At 37.6% G+C, this 14130-nt stretch overlaps 1 protein-coding gene across 3 annotated transcripts in view; it reads left to right on the top strand.

Annotated features, from left to right (window-relative positions):
- STK38L (serine/threonine kinase 38 like) overlaps positions 1–14130 on the top strand; it is a 79534-nt gene that overhangs the window by 40044 nt on the left and 25360 nt on the right. For all 3 annotated transcript variants that reach the window (XM_061204267.1, XM_061204269.1, XM_061204268.1), the window contains exon 2: positions 13179–13323. In XM_061204267.1, the coding sequence (XP_061060250.1) occupies positions 13190–13323 (134 nt within the window). In that variant the 5' untranslated portion in view covers positions 13179–13189. The remainder of the gene's footprint in view (positions 1–13178; positions 13324–14130) is intronic.

Genomic DNA, 14130 nt, shown 5'->3' with positions numbered 1-14130 from the left:
TGGTTGCGGAATCCAGCTGGGGGCCCCATCTGACCCGGGCACAGCCAGCAGCCCCACCCGGTGAGGGGGCCTCCCAGCAGCTCTGCTTGGATGTAGAGGCCAGCCAGCGGTCTCACCCAACCACAGAGCCCAGCCAGCAGCACCGCCACGTACCGCAGAATATGGGCAGTGGCCTCAGCTAGCATCTGTGTAAGCCTGCATACAAGGGAGCCCTCATACGACTGTAAGTTGATTTCTTAATAGAAACTTTGAATTCAGGAGAGAGTGGGAGGATGATTTTCAAAATATTGAAAGAAAAAAGCTGTCAACCAAGAATACTATACCCAGTAAAGCTGTTTTTCACAAATGAAGGAAAGAAAAAGATTTCCTGAACAAACAAAAGCTGAGGGATTTCATCACCCCTAGACCTAACTTACAAGAAATGCTAAAGGGTGTTTTTCAAGCAGAAATTAAAGGATGCTAGTTAACATCATAAAAACATCTGAATGCGTAAAACTTACTGGTAGTGGTAAATATATGGTCAAAATCTGATTCTTTGAAATTGTGACCCTAGTTTAAAAGTTAAAAACTTAGTTTAAAAGTTAAAAAACAAACGTATTAAATATAGCCATAACTACAATAATTTGTTATTGGATACACAATATTGAAAAGATGTAAATTGTAATAGCAATAACCTAAAATGTGAGGGGCAGAGGATTAAATGTATAAAGTTTCTATATGCTGTTGAAGTTAAGTTGTTATCAGCTTAAAATAGGATGTTTTATGTAAGCCTTATGATAACCACAAAGGAAAAACTTTCTGTGGTAGGTTCACAAAAGACTAGAGTAAAGGAGTCAAAGCATACTGCCACAAAAAGTCATCATTCACAAAACAGTGTAGCAAGAGAGGAAGCAAAGAACAAAGGATCTACAAAACGGTCAGAAAACAATAAAAAAGCAATAGTAAGTCTTAACCTATCAATAATTACTTTAAGCATAATTGGATCAAATTCTTAATCAGAAGGCATAGAAAGGCTGAATGGATAAAAAAAGATCCAATAATGTGCTGCCTACAAGACACTCACTTTAAGAACACACGTAGACTGAGAGTGAAGGGATGGAAAAAGTTATTTCAAGCAAATGGTAACGAAAAGAAAGCAGGGGGAGCTATAGTTTATATCAGACAAAATAGACTTTAAGCTTAAAATAGTCAAGAGAGTCAAGAAGGTCATTATATAATGATAAAGGGGTCAATTCATCAAGAGGATAGAACAATTGTAAATAATTGTGCATCCAACATCAGAGCACCAAAATATATAAAGCAAATACTAACAATGAAAAGGGGAAATAAACAGCCATACAATAATAATTGAGGACTTTAATACCCCCCTCAATAATGGATAGATCATTCAGACAGAGAATCAATAAGGAAACAGCAGATTTGAATTAGACCAAATAGATCTAACAGGCAAAATCGGAACATTCCATCCTATTGCAGCAGAATGCGTGTATTTTTCTTAAGTGAACATGGAACATTTTCTAGGAGAGATCATGTGTTAGGCTACAAGACAAGTCTCAACAAATTCAAGAAGATAAGGATTACATCAAGTATCTTTTCTGACCACAACAGTATGAAACTAGAAATAAAAACAGGAGGAAAGCTGGAAAATTTACAAATACATGAAATTAAATAACATAGTCATGAACAACTAATGGATCAAAGAAGAAATCAAAAGATAAATTTTAAAAATGTGAAACAATTGAAAACGAAAACACAGCAAACCAAAACTTGCAGGATGTAGCAAAAGCTTCTAAGAGGGAAGTTTATAGTGATAAATGTAAAGCATACATTAAGAAAAAAGAAAGCTCTCAAATAAGCAACGTAACTTTACACCTCAAGGAACTAGAAAAAGAACAAGCTAAGCCCAAAGTTAGTAGAAGAAAGCAAATAATAAAGATCAAAGCAGAAATGAGTGAAATAGAGAATAGGAAAACAATAGAAAAGATGAACAAAACTAAGAGTTGATTCTTTGAAAAAACAAAATTGAGAAACCTTTACCTAGACTAACCAAGAAAAAAAGAGGACCCAAATAAATAAAATTATAAATGAAAGAGGAGATATTACCCTGATACCACAGAAATACAAAAGATCATAAGAGACTACTATGAACAATTACATGCCAACAAATTAGGCAACCTAGAAGAAATCAATTCCTAGAAACATACAGCCTACCAAGAATGAATCCTGAAGAAACAGAAAATCTGAACAAACCAGTAATGAGCAAGGAGATTGAATCAGTAATCAAAAATCTCACAAATTAATATCCAAAATACACAAGGGACTTATACGACTCAGTAGCAAATTAACAATCCAACAAAAAAATGGGCAAAGGATCTGAAAAAACATTTTTCCAAAGAAGATATTCAGATGGCCAACAGTTACATGAAAAGGTGCTCAACATCACAAATCATCAGAGAAATGCAAATCAAAACGAGATATCACTCTATACTGGTTATAAAGGGTATTATCAAAAAGACAAGAGATAAGTGTTATTGAGGATGTGGACAAATGGGAACTCTTGTACAATACTGGTGGGAATGTAAATTGGTACAGCCACTATGGAAAACAGTATGGAGGTTCCTCAAAAAAATAAAAATACAACTACCATATGGTCTGGCAATTCTACTTCTGGTGTCTATCCAAAGGAAATAAAGTTACTTTCAGAGACACTGCTGCACCCTCTTGTTATAATAGCCAAGACATGGAAACAATCTAACTGCCCATTAATGGATGAATGGATAAAGAAAATGGTACACACACACACACACACACACACACACACACACACTCCTCACTGAAATATTATTCAACCATGAAAAAGGAAATCTTGCCATTTGTGACAACACGCATGGACCTTGGGGGCATTATGCTAAATGAAATAAGTCAAACAGAGAAAGACAGATACTGTATGATCTCACTTAGATGTGGAATATAAAAAAACTGAAACTCATAGAAACAGAGAGCAGCTTGGTGGTTGCAGTGTGCCAGAGGTGAGGATGGGGTGGAGAGGGGGAGTAGGTGAAGGTGGTCAAAGTGTACAAACTTCCAGTTTTGTTTTATTTTCTTTTCATGGAAAGGCATTTTATTTTAATTATAGCAGTGTGTACATGTCAATCCCAAACTCCCAATCTATCCCTCCCCCTCCCCCTTTCCCCCGGTAACCATAAGTACTTCTCTAAGTCTGTGAGTCTGTTTCTGTTTTGTAAGTTCATTTGTATCATTTTTTTTTAAGATTCCACATTAAGATTCCGCATATAAGCGATATCATATGATATTTGTCTTTCTCTGTCTGACTTCACTTACAAACTTCCAGTTTTAAGATGAATAAGTTCTGGGGATATAATGTACAACATGGTGGCTATAGTTAACAATATTATACTGTTACTTGAAAGTATTTGTAAGTATAAGTTGCTAGGAGAGTGGATTTTAAAAGTTCTCACTAGACACACAAAAAAATTGTAACTATATGAGGTGATGGATGTGTTAACTAACCTTATTATGATAATTGCTTCTGAATATATACATATATGAAATCATTACATTGTACATCTCAAAGTTACACAATCTTATATATAAATTATATCTCAATAAAGCTAGAAAAACATACACATGAACACAGATGATGTGTAGAAAGATGTCTGATGATAGACTGGACCCCACCAAGAAGGTTTTCCCCCAAATTGTGGCTACTTTCAGGTAGGGAATATATTGCATTATTTTAAAGTTTCCATGTCTGTGATTTATTGGTAAAATTGAATATTTTTCATATGTTTGTTAGCTACTTTTACTTATATATATTTGTCAATCAGTATTAGCCACTTACTAGTAAGGTTTTTATTGTCTCTTTACACTTTAATGTTATAAAAGCTGTTACGAACTTTATATATGTTTTAAGAAATATAATTTGTTATTTTAACATGGGTATAAGGTATTTTTAACATAAGCGTTTAATATATACTGTTACTTTGCAATTTCGCTTAAAATACTATCCTTTAATCTTGTTTGACATACATGTATGTATATTCCAAATTTTTCTGTAATGATTCCTAGCACTATTTTCATTGTGATGATTTCCTTTTAAGACAGTCCTTTTCCTTTAAAAGATCAGTTATTCATCTTATTTTCTTGAAGTTTAATTTTTCCTTTTACTTTTATTTGCTGTTCTTTCCCATCCTTTTCTTTCCCTTCCCTTTCTTTTTCCTTCCTTTCTGTTTTTTCCTTTAGTTTTTATGTTCACCCTTTTGAACCACTTGAAATTTATTTTGATCTTTGGAGTGAAATGAACATCTGACTTGCTTTTTTTTCCAAATAGATAACCAGTTGTCCCAACACATTAATTGAATAATTCTTCCCTTCCTTCCACGATCTATGATGAGATTTCTTCATTAAAAGGCCAACAGTTTTTTGTTTGTTTGTTTGTTTTGTTTTGTTTTGTTTTGGATCAAGGTTATTCCAGGGATTTTATGAATGTTGTTCTCTGTCTCCTCCTCCTTGCTACTTTTGTGAACAGGATTATTTTCCATTTCTAAATGTCTATCTTTAAAATTAACCTTTTAAAGCATAAATTTTAACCTTCAAATTGAACACTTTATTTAGAAAATCATTGTCTTACTTTCAGTGACCCATATTCTTTATAACAGAGGCGAAAAACAGAAAACTCATGTTGTTGGGTATTGGAAGTAGATGGGAGCATGACCATGTGACAAGACACAGGGAGGGGTAGTTCTCTTGGCGCATTCAATGTCTTTGTTCATCTTACTCCTCCACCTCCCAGTTCAGAGCCATAGCTTAAGTCTGGGAGCCCAGAAGGCTCCAGATCACTCGTAACCCCTCACTCCCTCTCATGCTCTCTCACTCTCCAAGAACTTCTCTAGGCTACTAACTTCATGTTTGTAAATTCTATAATTTCTACATACATGAATTCTATATGTAAATAAAATATTAATAAATAAGGATATATTTTTATAGTTATAATCTATTAATCCTTGTTTTTTTTCCCATGTTATTTTTGTTGTTTTGCTTCTGCATAATTCTCCATTACAAATAGCTTTGAAGTCCTCACTCTGGTCCTCCCTTACTCTCCCCCCTCCCCCCTTCCCCCCATGCCCCCCACTTCTTGCCTTGCAAATTGTGATTTTTTTTTCCTCTTTTAGTCTAATAAAGGCGAGTATGTTCCTGTGTGTGTTTATGAGGGTACCAATTAATAGAACTTGATCTAAAATTCTTTTAGGGATGCCTCTACTATCTAAAAGTTTTGTTTGTTTGTTTTACTATTCTGGTGCTAAATTATCAGTATCTAAGTTGTTCGGCATTTCAGCTGAGGTAGTTTAGTTTTTATTTATTTATTTTAAAAATTTTTTTAAAATAAATTTATTTATTTATTTATTTTTGGCTGTGTTGGGTCTTCGTTTGTGCGCGCGGGCTTTCTCTAGTTGCGGCGAGCGGGGGCTACTCTTCGTCGCAGTGCGCGGGCTTCTCGTTGCGGTGGCTTCTCTTGTTGCTGAGCACGGGCTCTCGGCGCGCGGGCTTCAGTAGTTGTGGCTCCTGGGCTCTAGAGCGCAGGCTCAGTAGTTGTGGTGCACGGGCTCAGTTGCTCCGCGGCATGTGGATCTTCCTGGACCAGGGCTCGAACCCGTGTCCCCTGCATTGGCAGGTGGATTCTCAACCACTGCGCCACCAGGGAAGCCCCAGTTTATTTTTTTAAGTTCACTATGACTTGGTAGATTGAGCTGAGCATCTTTTGCAGGCAAGATCTAATGCATTACTAGACAGCTATAGCGATAGAAAATTTAAATTTTGTAAATATATTTAAGAATAGATGGCTTCTTTCTGAATATTTTTGAGAAAAATGGGGTACTACCTTACCTAAACATTAAGATCTGTAAACAGGCCAGTGTTTAGATAAAATTACTACTACTTTGTTTGGCAAACTTAATTCAGTTTAATTTAGCTTAATTGTTTACATTTACTTCATAAACACTTTCCCTTCTCAAGTTAAAAAAAACAATGTGCAGAGGGATTTTTAGTAATTATTCGGATCAACATACTTAAATAGTCTGCTATTAACAGTACTACTATAGCTAAATAAGCTTTTGGGAGCTCAACCTTTGAACTATATTTTGGTCAGCAGGGAAAAATGCCTCTTTGTAAAACAGGTTTGAAAATATAATGTTGATTTCAGCACCACTGTGCCATCACCACCAGGCTTATGACACATAGAAAGCAAGGACAACTGTCTGTATGAATTCGCTCCTCTGGACTAGTGAACAGGACACACACCAAATGGAGAGAGTCACGTTAACTAATGAAAAACAAAAACAAAAGCTCTTGGCGCTAAACACAGTAAATAGATGATAAGTAGAGTGGATGTCTGTTGTCTCAGGAGAATTACTCCATCTTGTAAGAGGAGTGATTAGTTTTTCTCTGGAACACCTTCTCCTGTCCTAGTCATAGCCCCAAATCACTACTAACTTCTAGTAAGACTTCTACCGAAAGCTTTTGTTGTTGTTTTTTGTGTTTTTGTACTTCAAGTCTTTCTATTTAGAAAACTGGTAAGTACTTTTTGATACATTTCTTTCTCCACTAAAAGCACTCTAAATTTTCAAACCAAGTAGGTTTTAAGACTAGAAGAGATAGAGAATATCCACTAGAGAATAAATTTACAAACTAACTTACTAGGATAGCAGCTCAAGGAAGGAAGAATGAGCAGGAGGACTGGGTAAGGAAGGGAAGAAAATCCATCATTTTTGTGCATTTACTATGAGCCAGATGTGTTTAAAATATTTTCTCATTTATATATTGACTTATCAAACACATGACATTTCTCTGTGCTAGGTACCATTCTAAGTCCTTTATAAATATTAACTTCCATAATTCTTGTAAGTCTTGCATTAACATAATAAGCATGTACACAAGTTGGCCATCATTATCTTTATTTTAGTCAACAGGAAACTGAAGCACAGAAAGTTTAAGTAATTTGCCTAAACTCACACAGCCAGTGAGTGTCTGAGCCAAAATTCAGACCTAGCAATCTGGGCCTTTATCACTGTGCTCTGCCATCATTGGAGCATCACATCAACTCTATAAGGCTGGCATGGTTTATGTCCATTTTAGAGACATGGATCCTGTGTCTGGTGAAATAACTCAGGATCAGCCTTGAACTTATTTTCTTTCCCCACCGTTAGCTCTTCTTATACTTCCTATTCTTACTAATGATATCAACATTTACCCAGTCATCCAAATCTGAAATTGAATTATAGATTTCAATGTTTTCAGTTGAGTATCTGAGCCCTTCTTTTAATCTCTTCTGCTACTATGTGAAATTGGGCCCTTATTATTCTGCACTAAACCAGGATTGGAATCTCAAATGCTTACGGAAGCAGGCAGGTAATGCAAGGAGTGAAGGAGGCTGGGCCTGAGGGAAGAAAGTTGGCGGACTCTGGCAGGATGCGGGCTTGCAAGGGGCCTGCTTCTTCTGTCCTTGCTGCCTATTTGCAGGCAGGAATATGGGCTCAAATTTGACAGACCTGATTTTTGGAGAGGAACCAGAAATCTGGATTTTTACATGAAATCTTCTAATTTCTGAATCATAGTGCAAGTCACACAAAATATGGCTGCAGGCCACCAGTTTGTAACCCCTGAGTGTTTATTACTGAGTCCCCTAACCTGATTTACACTCCTCTAGTCTAGTCTACTCCCAGCCTTCTTGCCATCTTCCCTGTGCTAGCATAATCTATCCGAAGGGCCAATCAGATAGAATTTTAGGGGTGGTTAGGCGGATTAAAAGTATTAAAACATGTAACATTTTTAGAAAAGTTCTTGGTACTGGGGTACACACTCAATAAATGTTCTTTATTGGCTGTTAGTTCTTCACTTAATTAAAAGCCTTAAATGACTCCCATTTATACTCAGGGTAATTTTTTACCATGGCATAAAAGGTATTTTATCATGATTCCTAACTGACCTTCCACCTTCATCTTTGGCTGTTTCACCAAATGTACTCAAGCCCTTCTCTACACTCAAGTGTGCCAGTTGATTTCTTGCCCTTTCACCTCTTCCTCTTCTGCCCTGGCCGTCTGACTTGTGAACTCTTATCCTTCCCAACCCCCCAACAAGATTCAATTCAGGCATCTCCTCCTCTCTTAAACCTCTGACTACACTTTTCCTTGAGTTTCCCTTGTGTCCCCGTAGGATTGTGAACTCCCTAAGGGCAGGGACTGTATTTTATCAGTCGTAGTACTTTGTGCAGTGCTGGAAGGTAGTGTATATCTGCAGTAAATGTTGGTTGGAAATAATACAACTAGTAAAAGTTAGTGCTGGGACTTGAACTCTCACCTGACTGTGAATTTCTTGCTCTTTGGATTGTACCTCAAAGAGGAAAGAAGCTGTGGCTGCTCTGTTATCATTAGGGACCCAGCGGACACAGTGTCCAACCTGAGGACCTGTTGCAGCCTAGGACACTATGGTGGCAACTAATGATGAATCTAGGAAAATTTTTATACTCTAAGGCATTAATGATACTCTGTCCTCTGAAATACAGTATGAGGAAACTAAGGTGAAATCATCGGTTAAATAGTGTTTTACCAGTCAGGTAAAGCAGCTCTGTTTTCCTATTTTAGCAGTGTGATGGCAAATGCTTGGAGACACTACATGTATTTATAGATGGCCTGAGTGCCAGATTTGTTATCTCCTTTCCCCAGGCTTGATAAACGAAAGAATGCTGGTCTCAACGATTGGTAGAGTCTCCATTAATGAATAGGGGAGTCTGGAGAAAACACATGAACAGGAAATCCAAGTGCACCTAGTGTTGTTTTTATCAGTCCAGGAATTCTAGACTTGCAAATTGTATCCTGTTCTTTTTCTGGCTAAAGAAAGGGCTTTAGTAAAAGACAAAGAACAGTGTGAAATCCATTAGAGGAATAAATCTCCAGTATAATAAGTGCCAGTCATCCAGATCATTCTTTTTAATAAATTGGTCACTTCTGTTCTTAGTTATGTTTAATTTGAATTTTATAAAGCCTATTTGTGTCTGGTTAGAGAGTAATAATTTTTTCTTGTTTTTTTAAGCTAATCTCTAAAAGATGTTATTCAGTCAAGACTAAGGGTGGGATTTTTGGCTTTTTCTGTAGTTGTATCTCTCAAGTAGGATTTGTCTCTCTGAAGGTTAACATAACAGTAAGTGATTCTGAAGTTTTTAATCCAAAGGAAATTATTAGATATGGGACATATATAATTTTAAATCCATTAAATTTGAGTTCAGTTACTCACCGTCATTTACAGAATGCCGACTGTGTGCTCAGCACTTTGCCAGGTGCTGTAATACTTTCGTTACAAAGATGAATAGACATAGGTTTTGCTCTGATTTGGTTTTTAAACAAGGCTTGCACACTTTTATGTATATATAACTAGAATGGAAAGACCATAGTGATGATGGTTAAATTATATAGTGTTTGGAAGTTGTTTTTTCATTACTCGATATCCACTTCTGAATCTTGGAGTTATAAACTCATTACGTCTTTATATGGGAGAAACCTGATCTTCTCTTTACCCTTCTTTTATAAAGACCTCAGGTTCATAAATCTTTATCTAAAACAATTTCATATTTATTTCTGTACTGTTAATGCAAACAATTTCTGTAGTTTGGAATTGTTTTCAATTCCCTAACTTTTTTATGTTTCACAAAAATTTCCCCCAAAGTTTTTCTCAGTAATATTTCTGCCCACTGCTAGCCCCCCCAATTTTGCATCATCTGGGAAAGCCCGGTCAGTAGCAGGGCTTAATATTGGCCATCTCCTCTAGCCACTTTGAAGTGGGCAGAGGTGTCCTGGGCAGGATAGCAATCGATCTTTTTTTTTTTTTAAGATTCCACCTTATCCTTATGCCATTAAACAGTTAAATTGCATAACAGTTCTCTGTTTTGATGCCATGCTTACCAAGCAGTCTTCTTCAGTCTGTACATCCAGCTTGTCTACAAGGACGGAGCACATTTGCCCAGAGATACAAGTATCTGTTTCGTGTTCCTCAGTTTCTTATTGTATGAATCAGCAAATTGCCATTATGTCTTGTGTATCAGTCTCTTGTGAACTTTGCGAGGATAAAGGAGCTTCTAGAATTCCCTTGCCCTGGGACGGTGGCAGCTGAAGGCCAGACCTTGCTTCTTGCCAGACAGAGCAGAGCAGCGTGTCAGCTGCCTTCCAAGGCCACACCCTGAGTTAATCATACATCTTTCTTTCCAACTTCTACAAATATTACTGATGTGTTATTTCTTTGTGCTTTTTTTCAAGGGGCATGGTTTTGTTTGTTAGTCTTTTCACCATTCACTTTTTGAAAGGAAACTATAGACAACTATAGTTGGGTCTTGACCTTTTTTCCTCCTGCAAATTGGCAAACCAATCTGAAAATTCTCTATCAGCTACAGATATTCTGGACAAATCAGAAAGCACTCTAAAATTTCTAGGTATTAATTACTCTTTGTTGGAGTTTCTAAGTCCCCCTCCCCCAGATATTGAAAAAGAGTAGCAGGCACTTTTTTACCAGCGTTTAAAGATAACTATCTATAAATTTAAATTTTATATGCCTAAAGAGGCTCCCTAGAATACTACTGCAAATGTATACCTAACCCTCTTTTGAGGATTCAGGATACATATTAACATATTAACGATGCCGGGAAGTCTTGCAGTAAGAAACTTTGTATAATCTGGATTTCCTAAATTTATTTGAATTCTTCCACTTCTCGTCCATCCTCCCAGCTCCCCCCTCCTTACCAAATCCCCAAATCCCCAAATCCCCAAATCCCCAAATCCCAATTAGCAGACATGATTTGGGATGTTTGCTATATACAATCCCATTCCCTCTTTTCCTTTCTTTGACTTTTCTGCATCTGATCCTGAAACATAAAACACGAACCCAGTTGAGATTTCCGAAGATGGTATGGCAGCATTGCCTTAGGTAGCATTCCAAGCTTAGTGCTTGAAAGTCACTTGGCCAGAATAATTCTTGAGCTTATTTTTATTATTGTTTAAAAAATAATGCTCACTATTATTAAAGCACATTAAAAAATTAAACTGGATGCCTAAAATAATGTCTTACATTTGTATAATTTCTATGTTATATTATCTCAGATGGCCTTAGACTAGGCCTGTGAACGAGGCAGAGCAAGTCCCGTAATTCCTGTCTGGGCCGGAAAGTGACTTGAGTTCAGAGCGTTCTGGTGATTTGAATAAGACCATGTGATCAGTTAGCAGCAGGACCTGGATTAGATCTCTAAATATCTGACTCCAAGGTTCAGTAAGTTTCTTTTTCCACAGTTGCCAACCTTTATAGGCAATTTTTGCTAATTTTTTCAACTCTCCTCCCACACACCGCCCCCCCATTTGATGGGTGGACTCCTTCACTCATTAATGCCTACTGTGTGTCCAATACAGTGCTATCAAGGTAAACGCTCAAAAATGATTCAGAAAATGTTCTTGCCCAGAGGTGTTCCTAGTTTAGTGGGATAGGCAGGTGAAGTGATCGGCACCAGTCCTGGGAGTGTTTGTTACAAATGGTAGAGAGCACACTTGAAAGAATGCCATTTGGCCCCTTCTGGTCCATCGATGTCTCTTCTGGCAGGGAACCTTAGAGAAGTCACCGCAGGAAGGCTTCAGACAAACTGGGCTGTAAAGGGTCAGCAGGATGCCTGCAAATAGTGTGTAGGACATAACTGGTTCAGGAATAGGTCATGTGAGGGCTTGGAGGCATGAAAGGGCCAAGTACGCTGGGAGAAGAGTGAGTGGTGAGGAAGGGCAGCAGATAAGGCCAGAAAGGCAAGTTGGAGATAGCACTTGGGTGGGGTTGGACTCTGCAGCTCACCAGCTGTGGGACTTGTCCAAGCTTCACTTCCTTTCTTTACCAGGCTGCTGTGAGGAAGAAATGCAGTCATGCCTAGGAGTGCCACTGCCTTAAATCCTCAGGCAAGAAAAGGGGGAAATTAATGAATAAACTCTCATCAAGTTTCTGTTAGATAGAAGCATTCCACGTTTGTGAGTTGTCTTTGTTTATCTTGCTAAGCTAATTTGACTTGCTGTACATGCCATGAACAATTTAAACAAGTAATGTGATCAGCTTCTTGTTATAAAAAGCTTTATAGTAGTCAGCAGAGGAACAAGTTTATGATGTTAAAATAATACATGCAATTTTAGACATAATAAGGTTCAAGCAGTAAATTGAGGTATAAACCCACTAAGACGACAGTGGAACTGGGAGTTTGCCATAGTTAAATTGTTTACTTTCAACCTGTATTTGACTTGTTTCACATGAAGAACGAGAAAGGTCTTTGGTTCATTCCATTATCCCTGGAGTATAGCCCAGTTCAGGTCGATATCCAGGGCTCTGTGTCTTTATGTAGTTAAGGAGAGGTAGGTGTTGGGGAGTAGGTTGCAGATTTGGAATAATATTTTTCAGCTAAGGATGCAACGTTGGATGGTCACCCTGGCAATCTGGATCTCCTCTAGGATAGTCTGTTATGATTCCCATCCAGATAAGCAAAAACCTTTTTAATGTATGGAACCATTCTAGGTTTTTTGTTTGTTTGTTTTTTGTGGGGTTTTGTTTTGGTTTTTTTTTGGTCTAGATGTGGACTATGGTAGGCAAGTCTCTTAGGGTCAGTGCCCACCTCTAGCAGCCACCAGAGTTCAGTCTTACATTCCTTATCTTGTCTAATTGTCCACATTATCTTCTTTTTTTCTTTTTTTGGCCACACTGCGTGGCACGTGGGATCTTAGTTCCCCGACCAGGGATCGAACCCGTGCTCCCTACAGCGGAAGTGCGGAGTCTTAACCACTGGACCGCCAGCAAAGTCCCCACATTATCTTCTTTAAACCAGCACTTTGTTTGGCTGGCTCAGTGGTTTTTAAAAGTTGGCTTTAAGTAGACGAACATTGTCCAGGAAGGGCCATAAAACTTCCATGTTGTCACCTGGCTTGATTCATACATTTTTGTTTCCTGCCTGGTTCCTACAGGCATTTGAGTTTCATTTGAATGTCTTACCTGTTAGGGTGCAATGTTGTTGCCTAGTAGAAATTAAACCATTTCTAGAGTTTGTTTAAAGGGATAGAAAGTTTTCTTTCTGTTGAGTAATTTGTGCCTCTGTGTTGTTCTAGTTTCTGTTACTATGGCAATGACGGCAGGGACTACAGCCACCTTTCCTATGAGCAACCATACCCGGGAAAGAGTGACTGTGGCCAAGCTCACGCTGGAGAATTTCTACAGCAACCTAATTTTACAGCATGAAGAGAGAGAAACCAGGTATAGTAAAGGCTGGTCAAAATTTTCTGTGTAGCTAAATAAGCTGTTACACTGCAAGTGGGATGTAAGCATGTTGTCCATGAATAATATAAATATGGTGGGTCCCTGTATGCTGACAGTATACCTGGTTCCTTGTTTTATTTTCACAGAATAGTGTCTTGTCCTGGGCACCCATATACTTATATCACATGTCAATTGATGTTTTAAACAAAACGTTTCTAACCATGACATTATGGTATATCTTTATACTTCCTTTTTTTTTATACTTTCTTGTAGAGGGCTACTTAATGACTGCCTTTAATCCAGAAACATTTGTAGTGTTGTGTGTATATCAGTGGAAATGGGAGAATTATAAAAAGAATGAATGACATTATTTTGCCTTCAGGAAACTTACAGTAAGGGAGATAATGCACATGAATATTACATGAAAGGGTGAAAAGTATGCCCTTTGAGAAGGGCAAAGAAGGGGGAGATTGTTTTTGACTAAGCAACTGGGAAGGCTTCATAAATGGTGGTGGCATTTAAACAGAGCTCCTAAGGAAGAGTATTTATACTATTTATATATACCTAAAAGGGAGAAGAAAGAGATTAGAGAGCAGGAGGAAGGATATCAGAGACAGAAGAAAGCACCTTTTCTGCCAGGTCAGGCACTGTCCAGTTTAACTCAAGCTGGATTTTTACCGTTTCCTGAGAGCCTTGGATGCTTTGTAATGGAGCTATTTTCATGGTAGTAAAGAGCCTTGAAAACTTTTGAACAGAAGATTTAAATGATCACAGGTGCTTCTCTGGAAGATTACTTTAGTTGTG

The sequence above is a fragment of the Eubalaena glacialis genome, chromosome 11 (genome assembly GCF_028564815.1).
Source record: "Eubalaena glacialis isolate mEubGla1 chromosome 11, mEubGla1.1.hap2.+ XY, whole genome shotgun sequence".
NCBI classification, from domain to species: domain Eukaryota; kingdom Metazoa; phylum Chordata; class Mammalia; order Artiodactyla; family Balaenidae; genus Eubalaena; species Eubalaena glacialis.
The sequence above is the reverse complement of the archived record's forward strand: the minus strand, read 5'-3'. Positions and strand labels throughout refer to the sequence as shown.